General features: G+C 27.9%; 1 protein-coding gene and 1 long non-coding RNA gene across 2 annotated transcripts; one reads left to right on the top strand and one right to left on the bottom strand.

The window, feature by feature from the left end:
- The first annotated feature begins 8,733 nt into the window (after window positions 1–8,733).
- Window positions 8,734–10,209, top strand: LOC111306501 (uncharacterized). The gene is made up of 3 exons (XR_016331657.1): window positions 8,734–9,135; window positions 9,203–9,314; window positions 9,832–10,209. It is a non-coding gene; the product is annotated as an uncharacterized LOC111306501 (long non-coding RNA).
- A 72-nt stretch (window positions 10,210–10,281) lies between these two features.
- Window positions 10,282–10,958, bottom strand: LOC111306228 (uncharacterized). The gene has a single exon (XM_022904135.2). The coding sequence runs from the start codon at window positions 10,834–10,836 to the stop codon at window positions 10,423–10,425; it is 414 nt and encodes a 137-aa protein (XP_022759870.2). The 5' UTR covers window positions 10,837–10,958; the 3' UTR covers window positions 10,282–10,422.
- Between the last annotated feature and the right edge of the window lie 1,490 nt (window positions 10,959–12,448).

Genomic DNA, 12,448 nt, shown 5'->3' with positions numbered 1-12,448 from the left:
TTATTCCCTTCGCAGCAACGAGCCACCGACACCGAGTTTTTTTATATAAAAATATTAAATCAGATCATTTAAAATATATAAATAAATGATATAAGTATAATATGACTTAAAACTTTTTTAAAAATTATAAATAAATTTAATAAAAAATTATATTTTATATTTTTATATTCATATGAATTATAATATATAATTTTTATATAAAATATGATACGAATGTAATATTTTATGCAACATGATTATACAAATTATTATATTTAAAAAATATTTAGATGATAAAAATAATTTTATTTTAGAGTAAAAACATATGGGTGTGAAAATTTATATTAAAATTATAAATTATTTATTAATTAAAAATTAATTATAAAAATCAAATTTAAATTTTAAAAACAAAATATTTAATTTTATTTACTCAATCAGATTTTATTAAATAATTAGGTGTTATAACAATTAAGATTAGATTTAATTTATCTTTTTGGATTATGTATAAAATTATAAATTTTTAAAAGTCAATTTCATTGAATCCTTTATACTATTCGAATCGAATTTTAACAATCCGATTCAATTCAATAATTTTTAAATTTAATTTTTTTATGTTTTTATATATTATTTTAATATAATTTTTAATATATTTAAATAAAATTAAGTTTAAAATAATTATTTCATTTTTTTAAATTTAAAAATATATAAAAATTAAAAATAATATATAATTCAATTTGATTTAAATTTAAATTTTTTAATTTAAAATTCGATTCAAATTTAATATATTTATTTAATATTTTAATTTAAATTTAAATAAAAAAAAATCCAAACCTAATGTAATAATTTTAAATCAATTTTTCATTTTTTTCATTTTTCTTTCACCCTTAAACGTAACGTTCGTCTAGTCTACAAGGACTACAACTAACAACTAGTATTTTTTTTTTTTTTGTATTAAAGAAACAAAAGAACTTCTCGTCTTCTTTTAACTGCTATCAAAGAATATTAGATTAATTTCCATTCAATGTTTTTTTTTATTATTATAAAAAAATTGACAATTTAAAGATAAAATAAAAGGATATAAATATTGGGATTTAAATATTAAAATTATTGAATATCATATCATAAAAATAATTATATTAATTAATTAAATTAAATTCTATTTTTTGCATTAATAATAATTTGGCACATGATTTTGCAATGACAAACTTAATGTGTTATAATATTGATGATAATTTTTAATCTTTTTTAAACAATAGCAACGTTTCAGATTGCATAAGGATGTGTGGGGTGTTTAAAAAAACTTATTTAGTAATGCCAAAATTCAAATTAGATTATTTTTCTTAATACAAAAATTCATATATTAGAATTTAAAATTTTTAGTTATTCGAATGTGTTAACTTAATTACCAAGAAATAAAGTATGAGATTTACGAAATAATACAAGGATAAATTGCATATTTATGATTGTACTTATGTTAGTGGTTCAAATTTATCATCAATTTGTTTCAATTGGTTCATATGAATTGAATGATCTCCCCGTTCATGACTTCATGCAATCATCTATCAGTTTATTCAGTAATTTCGTAACTTAATTCAATTTATTTCGTTGATAGTTTAAAATGTGATAAATTTTACATTGAGTAAAAAAATCATTTATATATAATTTAAAAGAAATCACTTATGTTATTTAAGTAATTGAGCTAAGTGTTGGAGTGGACTAAGTCATTTGGGTTTACTAAGAGTTTTCCTAGTAGGTTAGACAATTTTAAAAGTCAAAGATGGGCAATTTGGCTTGTTTGGCAAATAGATTTAATTTTTAAAAAATTTTTAATTATTAGTATTTATTTATTTCAAATATTATTGATTCTGAATAAATATATTTGAACAGTGAAAAATATGATAGTACGAATAAACATATTTAAACAAAAAAATATGACTGTTTAAATAAAGTTTATTTAAACAATAAAATATAACTATATAAAATATCATGATTTTTTAAATTGGCTTGATTAATGACTGTTCGTTTATTATAAATAGATTTTTTTGCCTGATCAATTTCACTATTTCTTATTTAGAGAGTTTTAAGGTTTTGTTGTATTATATAGATATAATTACCTTTAAGATAATGTTATTCACGCCTCAAAGCCATATTTTTTTCTTTTTTACTATTTCTGTTTTTCTTAATTTTACTAACAATTTAAAGGCAATTATGGATACTACATCTACTGTTGTCTCTACTACTGCTATGGATTTGGAATCAAGCATGAAAGTTCACTTTCAAAATCAAGATGTAATCAGACTTAATTGTTTTAATAGATCAAACTACACTAGGTGGAAGGACAAAATGATTTTTCTGTTAACTGCATTGAATATGTTTTATATACTTGATCCAAATTTGGAACCAATTCTAAAACCAACTCATAAAGATTCTAATGTTATTAAAGTAACAAAAAGTAAACTTAAAGAAGAGGAACTAGTCTGTCGAGGTTATATTTTAAATTTATTATCTGATCGTCTATATGACCTATACAGAAATATGAAAACACCAAAAGAGATATGGACTGCTTTTGAACACAATACATGAACGAAAAGAAAGGTACGGATAAGTTTTTGGCTTTGAAATACTTTGAATTTTCAATAACTGATAATAAACCAATCATGGACCAAATGCACGAGTTACAAATTCTGGTTTTTAAGTTAAGTGAGATAGAAATTAAGGTTCCTGATTCACTTCAAGTTAGAGCTATTTTGTCAAAACTTTCTCCTTCTTAGAATGGATATAGGAAGAAAGTTTACATTCAACAAATACTTTCACTATTGGAGAATTTCATACTCATATATAAATTAAAGTGAAAAATCATACAAGAGATGCACTCTTTCTTAGAGGTTCCAATGTGAATTATGTGAATGGACAAAATTATGAAAAACTCACAAGTCTTTTGGCAAATTTCAAAACAATTTTAAAGTAAAAAAGAATAGCTTTAAGAAATCCAAATTTAACAAAATAAAATGTGTTTCCATTATGGAAATAAAAAACATTTGATTAAAGATTATAGATTTAAAAATCTTAGAATTAAGATTGGTTCTAGTTCTGAAAGCAAGGTAAATCTAGTTGAGCAAGAAATTAATGAACTTGTTGCAATGGTGACTGACATACAAATTGGAATGATCATATAAGTTCATATGGCTATTGCAAATAAGTCATCTGATTGGTGGCTAGATTCTGGTGTAACAATTCATGTTTGCAACAACAAAGAGTAGTTCAAGACTTATGAAGAATGTAAGAGACCATAAAACATCCTTATGGGAAATCATGTTCCTGCCAAAGTGATCGGAAAAAGAATGATTGAATTGAAATTCACCTTCGGATAGAAACTAACTTTACTTAATGTTTTCCATGTTTTTGATATTAGAAAGAATCTTGTATCTGTAAATCTATTATGTAAGAAAAGGCTTTAAAATTGTAATAGAGTCTGATAAAGTTATAGTCTCCAAAAATGGTGTATTCATTGGGAAAAGATATTCCAATAATGGTGTATTTAAACCAAGCATTGATGAAATAAATAATGTTTTTACTTATATTGTTGAGTATTTTTCTTCTTTATGGCATGCTAGATTAGAAAATTTAAATTATCAATATATGAATCATATGATTAAGCATGGTTATATAACATACCAAAAAAATCATGACATTAAATATGAAATCTGTGTCAAAGCAAAAATGACTAAGAAACTTTTTTTCTAAAGCTGAAAGAAGGACAGAATTATTAGAACTCGTACATTCTAATCTTTGTGAGTTAAATGGTTTATTAACAAGGAGAAAAATGTATTTTATAATATTTATAAATGATAATTCTCGTTATACTTTTGTGTAACTAATGAGAACAAAAGATGATGCTTTTGATAAATTTAAAAAATATAAATCAGTTATTGAAAATCAAAAGGAGAAGAAAATCAAAATTTTTTGAATTGATAGGGGTGGCGAATATTTTTCAGATTTTTTTTTATGAAGATAATGGAATTATTCATAAAAAAACAGCCTCTTATGCACCTCAACAAAATGGTTTAGCTAAAAGAAAAAATATAACCTTGGTTGATATGGTAAATAGTATGTTGTTAAATGCTAAATTACCTTTAAATCTTTGGAGAGAAGCATTTTTAACAACATGTCACATACATAATAGAATTCTTTCAAAGAAATTCTTAAAGACACCATATGAACTTTGAAATTATGATAAAAAAATCAAATTTGGATTATTTTAAAGTGTGAGGGTGCATTGTCTTTTATAAAATACCTCATCCTTATTAATCAAAATTAGGACCTAGAGGTATTAAATGTATTTTTGTTGGTTATACATAGAATTCAAAAGCATATGATTCTTGATTTAAATACTAATGTTATTGTCGAATCTATTCATGTAGAATTTTTTGAAAATAAGTTTATATGTGATACTAAAATTGATATGGAGAAACAAATTGAAATGATTCCTACAACTGGAAATAAAAAAAAGAAAGTAATGATTCTATTAAAATTAAAATGACCAAAAGAACTAGAAAAAATAATCTTTTGCCTTTTGATTTTATTTTTTTAGATTCTATAGTATTCCTAGTAGAAGAAAATAGAACCAAAGTGCTTAAAAAAACATCAATTCTACTAAATTTAGATGAAAACCCTAAAACATTTAATGAAACTATGACTTCAAGAGATGTTGCTTTTTGGAAAAAAGCTATTAATGATGAAATGGACTCAATCATGTCCAATAGTATATGGGTTTTGGTAGATTTACCTCCAGGTTCTAAACCTATAATATGTAAATGGGTGTTTAGAAAGAAATAAAATACAAATGATTCAGTACAAACCTTTAAAGCAAGATTAGTTGCAAAAAATTTTAAAAAAAAGGTAAGCATAGATTATTTTGATACATATGCTCTAGTAGCTAGAATAACATCCATTAGAGTTCTTATAGCTTTGGTTTCCATTGATAAATTACATGTGCATCAAATGGATGTTAAGACAACCTTTTTAAATGGTGACTTAAAGGAAAAAATTACACATGAACAATCAGAAGGTTTTATTTTTCCAGGTAATAAGAATAAAGTTTGTAAATTAATTAAGTCACTTTATGGGCTAAAACAAGCTCTTAAATAATGGCATGAAAAGTTTGATTCAATTATAGTAGCCAATGGTTTTAAACATAATGGAGCATATAAGTGCATTTACTCAAAATTTATTAAAAAATATGGAGTTATAATATGTTTCTATGTGTATGATATGTGAATTTTTAGTAGTAATATGATTGGCATAAATGAAACCAAAAGATATTTCATTTCTAATTTCAAAATAAAAGATTTAAATAAAGTTGATACCATTTTGAGAATTAAAGTTAAGAGATATAATAAGGGTTTCGTACTTAATCAAAGTCATTATATTGAGAAATTGCTTAATAAGTTTAAGTATCTCAATATAAAAGAAGCTAATACTTCATATGATACAAATATAAAATTAACAAAAAATTAAGGTTATATAATTGCACAACTTGAATATGCTAGTGCTATTGGAAGTATTATGTATGTTATACATTGTACTAGGTCAGATATAGCTTTTTTTATTTACAAGTGATTAAGATATACAAGTAAGCCTAGTATAAGTCATTGAAAAGCCATAGGAAAAGTTATAGGTTATCTTAAAAGAACTAAAGATTTTGGCTTATTTTATTTCGGAGATCCAGCTATTTTGGAAGGATATTCAGATGCAAGTTGGATCACTAGTACATGTGACAATAAATCCACTTCAGGATGGGTGTTTACCCTTAAAGGTGGTGTAATTAGTTAGGCATCCAAGAAACAAACTTGCATTTCACATTCAACTATGGAATATGAATTTATAGCTTTAGCTGCAGCAAGCAAGGAAGCTGAATGGCTAAAAAATTTATTAATAGATATAGAGTTGTGGTCACAACCAATGACAACCATGTCCTTGTACCGTGATAGTAAAGTTACTATATCTAGAGCTTATAGTAAAATTTAGAATGAAAAATCTAGACATATTAGTCTAAGACATGATTATATCAGAGAATTGATAAAAAATAAGGTAATTACCATCATATATGTTAAATCTACTAACAACTTAACAGATTCTCTTACAAAGGTGCTACCTAGAAATTTGGTAAAAAGCACCACAAGTGAAATGGGTTTAAAATTCCTTTTAGACACCAATAATGGGAACCTAACTTTGAATTAGTAACTTTTAATTGTAAAGTTTAATAGGTAACAACAAATTATTGTTATGTGTCTATAAACACTAGTCAACCCATTCTAAATATTTGGAATACTAGTGTAAGCCATTGCGTAAATGGGAGATGAGATTGAACTCTTAATGGAGTTTATAATTAAATGTCTATAGCAATTGAGACATAAATAAAAAACTCCACCTATATAAACATAGAAGTGGTGCCGTTTTAACAAGAAAATTTTTAATTTTCTTGTAAATATTTATGAATAATGATAAGCACATGGCCGTAATATTGCTAAAGCGGTTATAAACCTCTAACAAAATATTAAATAAGTATTATGTATGTTATATCTTCAATTTTAACATTAAGAGTTGAGGTTTCATCTTCGGACACTATCAACTTTGCTAGAATTCTAAAGTATATACACTAACTGAATGTTTAAATCAAAAGATACATTCTTATATTCATAATATTTATTTTGTGTGAAAAGTTAAAGATTAAGCACCAACATTCCAAACTAGTAGGGGATTGTTGGTAGTTTAGAATATGATAAATCCCATATTGAGTAGAAAAATCACTTATATATGGTTTAAAAGAAATCACTTATATTATTTAATTTATTGAGCTAAATGTTGGAGTGTGCCAAGTTATTTGGGTTTACTAGCAGTTTTCCTAGTAAGTCAAATAATTTTAAAAGTTAAAGATAAGCATTTGGGCACTTGGGCTTGTTTAACAAATAGATTTAATTTTTAAAATTTTTTAAAATTATTATTATTATTTTTTATTTATTTCAGAATATTACTGATTCTGAATAAATATGTTTGAATAGTGAAAAATATGATAATATGAATAAACATATCTAAACAGAAAAATATGACTGTTTAAATAAAGTTTATTTAAACAATAAAACATGATTATGCAAAATGTTATGACTTTTTGAATTGGTTTGATTGGTGACTGTTTATTTATTATAAATAAATCTTTCTGACTAACCAATTTTACTACTTCTGATTTAGTGAATTTTAAGGCTTTGTTGTATCCTATAGGTATAATTGCCTTTAAGATAATGTTATTCACACCTCAAAGCTTTATTTTCTTCTTTCTTAATATTTTTGTTTTTCTTAATTTTACTAACATATTCAGCAGACATAGTTGGTTTGTAAAACATAGGAAATGGTGAAACAAATCAAAAACAAAAGTTAGGGAACAGGCTTGTTGACAACCACCGGGAACTTAGAGATTTTACAGCGAAGTTAGTTGCTTAAATATGCAAAAGGTGAAACTTCTAAAGTGTTTTCTATTTGCGCTTGAAGAAAATGTCTTGAGTTTGAAATTTTTTTACTTCCAGTTATCCTCCAATTGTTGTTGCTGTGAGCAAACTATCTCTTTAGCAATATGTGATAAATGCACTCATATCTTGTATTTAACTGTGATATAAATAATGGTGTAAACTGAGGTTTGAGAAGGTACATGTGGTAATCGCTGAATTTCAGTGGGTTGGTCATTGCCCTGATTCCTTGGTCCAGACAGAACTCTGTGCCCAGATTGGATTATCGGAAAACCTTTTGTTTCTGGTGCAAGAAATAAGCCTTACACAACTTTTAACTACGAAATTCGATCCTCTTAAGAAATTCGGCACGTGATGAACTAATTGTTTCCGACATTTACATATGTTGTTGAAGAGTAAATTAGATTGAACTCGACCTCAGTTAGATGATCTAAACTAATTCAAATTCATTTGGATGACATTTCTATCTGATTTGGCAATCACTGCTGTTTCAGTTTTGATGCTATCATGCTTCATATTGACAATGATATATCATGTTTATGTTAGTATCAGATTCCATACAGATATTCTCCATTTTTGTTCTCTTTCTTTTTTTAGGGCAATCTTACACCTGGAATTTAGGTTTTAAAAATTGTTGCAGATTTGGCCATGTTTATATCACCCTGCAGACACGTCTAACAAAAACTTTGCTCAATGCACTTCTGGACCCAAAACGGGCATTGACTCAGCACAATGGTGCAATTCAAGGGTTGGCAGCGCTAGGACCCAATGTGGTATATCCTCTTCTAACATATTTCATGTACTTATAGTTCATTTTAAGTTTACTTTTTGTATAATGTCTTATGAACCTATTTGAATTCTATCAAAAGTTTATTTTAGAAGTAGTGGAATAGAAGAGAACAAAAATGATTCCACGTTCTTCTCCTTCCTCCTTTTCCCTTTCTTTATGATTCTTAAGTTATATTCATGATTGGACTATAAATGATAATTTGACAACTATCATTCCTTTCCCTGTGAAATTTCTGCTGTTTTTGTGAACTAGTAATATTTAAATTTGATATATAAGATTTCCTGCCTCGTGTTTTTTTTTCTGCCCTTCATTTTTTTCCCAGCCACTTGGCAATATTCAATGCCATTTCCGTCAACAATTTGTAAATTATTAATCATGACATATAAGTTTTAAGTCTTGGCAAAATATGGAAAAAAGATGGTCATAATTTTTTATTTCATAAATTCTTATTGCTCATCTGAGACCAGCTTTAAAACCACTTCTCATTAAATATTTTCCTCACTCTTCTGTGTATGAATAAAGAAATGAGAAATATGATCTTTTATATCTCTCTTCATAGGTGGCTGGTGCTTTTATGCCAAGCTTCCACTCTGTCTTTCAAGTTCTTTTAATAGACTTGTGAGAATTTACTTTCAAACCATTTTCTATTTGAGTTTTGAACATTTTATTGCTATTTTTGGTAATTTTATTCATTTATGATATGTCTTACTTCACAAGTAGGTTTGCCCTCTTATTCTGCCAAATCTTGAGCCATACCTTCGACTCCTTGAACCAGAGTTGCTACTAGAGAAGCAAAAGAATGGGATAAAGAGATATGAAGCTTGGCGGGTTTATGGTGCCTTATTGGTGAGTATTGTTTTTGTATAGTGCTTCATAGTGAACACACAAATTTTTACCAGTTTGCACTTTTCAGCGTGCAGCAGGTCAAGGCATATATGAACGTCTCAAAATCTTTCCACCTTTGCCATCATCTCTAGGCGATGCTGTCTGGAAGTCCAAAGAAAAAGTAGTGGCTGCAGTGCCACGTGAGAGTTCCTTCTCTTTTCTACGATGCTCTTGCTCATGGATGTTTTACCTTCCAAATTAGTGTGAATTCAAATTTCTAATGATGGATTGCTCAAATGGTGCCTGGTAGATAAGATTAAAGAAAGAAAGTGCTTCAAGAGTGTGCATATAATAATAATAATGCAAAACGGTTTTAACTCTTTTGTACGTCCTTTGACATGCTTGGAAATATGCAAATGATGCTTCTGACAACCAGTGATCCCATGAAAAAAAACTGTCTTGTTCGTTTAGCTTGATTTTGTTACTTCCTTCATTTGCCTCTCATCATATTCTCTGATTGATCATTGACAAGTTGTTCAACTAGAGTAATGATTCTACAAGGTAGCTAGACCCCATGCTTTGTCCTGTCTTCATTGTTGCATTCATAACTCTGAACAAACACTTTTAAGCATGCAATTTAGAATTGCTTGGTGTCCGGTGTTAATCTTATTTCTTGAGGTTCAACTCTATTTCCCTGCTTCCTGTTAAATGCTCAAGATAAACGCAAGGCGAGCATGGAGCCCATGGAACACAAAACAGCCTTGAAGAAAATAGCAACCGATGGCCCAATTGGCATGGTTTCAACCAACTCCTCGCCATCTCCCATGCAAGGGGAAATGGTCACTCCTTTTCCATCTTGTGACTTGGACGCAGACCAGCCACAGTCATCTGAAAGGATACCCAATGATCAAAGATCAGGCAATAGAGTTGGAAAAGACAGTCAAATTTTGAAGACGTTCTCCTTCATTCCAGCTCCTGAGATGTCTCTGTTTTTATAACATGTTGTAGAATGGCGGGGTTTTTTTTTTTTTTTTTAATTGTTGTTGGGGTAGAAATATCACCATTATCATAATAAAAGATCATTGTTATGGTTCCTCTCTCTCTCTCTCTCTCTCTCCATACATATGACTTTCCATCTGAAGTTTGCGCAACAAGTAACAACATATATAGTTAATTCAATTTATTCAGCAGACGTGGTTTTGTAAAACATAGGAATTGGTGAAACAAATTAAAAAAAACAAGAACAAAAATAAAAATGTAATCTGTAGTCTGAAATTTTAAGGATTTAGGTTCCCAAGTGTAACAGATTTAAGCAGCCAGTTTGGCGGATTCCAGCTCTACTGCTTTCATCAAGAAGCTGCCTTCTTCCAAGACCATTTGAACAGGCAAGAATCCCATCCCATTAGCCATAGCAATCATCATCCTCTTTGTCTCTGCTTTGAACTCCTCCAAATCCACCGTCCCATTGGAGTCATGATCGAACTGCACAAACAGTGAATTGTAAACATAAGCCATCTCCTTGGGGTCTTTCTTAACATCGATGCCAAAGTGAGTTTCGAAGACCCTCAGACTCTGCAACTCCTTCAACAATTCTGCATAGGAGAGGAGTCCATCATGGTCAGTGTCAAGATGCGCAAACCGATCCTGTATTGAGACGTGGAATGCTTCTTCATCTTCAACGAAGTTAACAATTGTAGCACTGTCCAACACTTCCACACTCATCCTGCTCTTTGGCTTCTCAAACTGTATATCAAAAGTGATGAGACTAAGACGTTTAAACAAGAAAATGTTTTGAGCTTCAAGTGACTATTGACTAGGGCGTCGCTGGATGTTAAACATATTTATAGCTGATACCCACCGGCTATACAGTTATTGAGTCACTTGTTTCTTAGATTTAGTCCAAATACGCTGGCTATACCATTGTGCAAAATAGAAGCTTCATTTCTAATTTCTGGCCACAGTTTCATATTTCTTTTCCCATTTACTTTTTAAAATCCTTTAAACCGTCAAAGGAATATTTCAAGGTTGAATTTCTAGATTGCATCCTGTTCAGCGGGCTTGTTTATATAATATATCCATGTTCCACAATTACAATATTTTAGAAATTAATTATTAACATTAATCAAAATATTTTATCAAAGAAAATAAATAAATACCCGAAGCATAAGGAATTTTGTCTTCTTTGTTGGGTTTTGTACAAAGATTGGACGTTGCCTTTTGGTTTGAAAAGCAAACCATCCGATGGGCTATCAACTCAACGTGTAGAAATTTAACTCGGTCACAGGACAAGACCAAAAAGAAAAGGAACGTTCTTGTAAGGAGAGAAACCTTAACCACGGCTTCAAGTTGAAGCCGAAGTTCAACTTGTTTTTCTAGTCTGGACACTTCAGCTTTATTTTTAAGCAACTAATTTTATATTAGATGCTTGATAAGTTGATATAATATTCATTTTGGATAGTTCCGATGCTTGATATAATATTGAAACTCGATTTTGTTATGTTTTGTAACTCATAACTTTATTTAGATTATTAGAACTAAATTTAAACTTAAAATAAAATAAATATTAACTCAAATAGTATGCATGCTCATTTTATTTTTTTAAATTATAAATTTACAAAGTTAAATTAATTAAGTAAATAAAAATTAAAAAATAAGGGTAAGAATTTAAAAAAAAAACTTACATCTAAAATGAATAGTTGAGAATTATTTCACATTTGTTAATTAATTTAATTTTTTGAGATTTTAAATTGATTTTAGATGAAATACTTAATGCATGCAAATATCAATTTCTCTCAAATTTACGTTTACCTTTTTTGTTTCTCTCTTCAAATTTCGAACCATTCAACCGAACTTTTCTGACGTTCGGTGAAATAGGTGGACGTTGTGGAAGTCACCTTACTTTGACTAACCAAACACGTCTTCAAAAACAATGAAAAATGAAACCCAATGGCCCACAGATTGCTTATTCCCATTGCAGCAACAAGCCACCGACACCGAGTTTTTTTATATTAAAATATTAAATCAGATCATTTAAAATATGATACAATAGTATAATATAAAAATAATATAATTTAAAACTTTAAAAAATTATAAATAAGTTTAATAAATTAAAATTTTATATTTTATATTTTTATATTAATATGAATTGTAATATATAATTTTCGTATAAAATAAAAGATGACGTGAATATAATATTTTAAATAATACGACTACACGAATTATCATATTTAAAAAATATTTAAATGATAGAAATAATTTTATTTTAAAGTAAGAACATATAGAAATAATTCTATTTTAAAGTAAGAACATATGGGTGTGAAAATTTATATTAAAT

This window comes from Durio zibethinus, chromosome 21 (assembly GCF_047325235.1).
Source record: "Durio zibethinus cultivar Kanyao isolate XHJ-2024 chromosome 21, ASM4732523v1, whole genome shotgun sequence".
In the NCBI taxonomy this organism is placed as follows: Eukaryota; Viridiplantae; Streptophyta; class Magnoliopsida; order Malvales; family Malvaceae; genus Durio; species Durio zibethinus.
The sequence above is the reverse complement of the archived record's forward strand: the minus strand, read 5'-3'. Positions and strand labels throughout refer to the sequence as shown.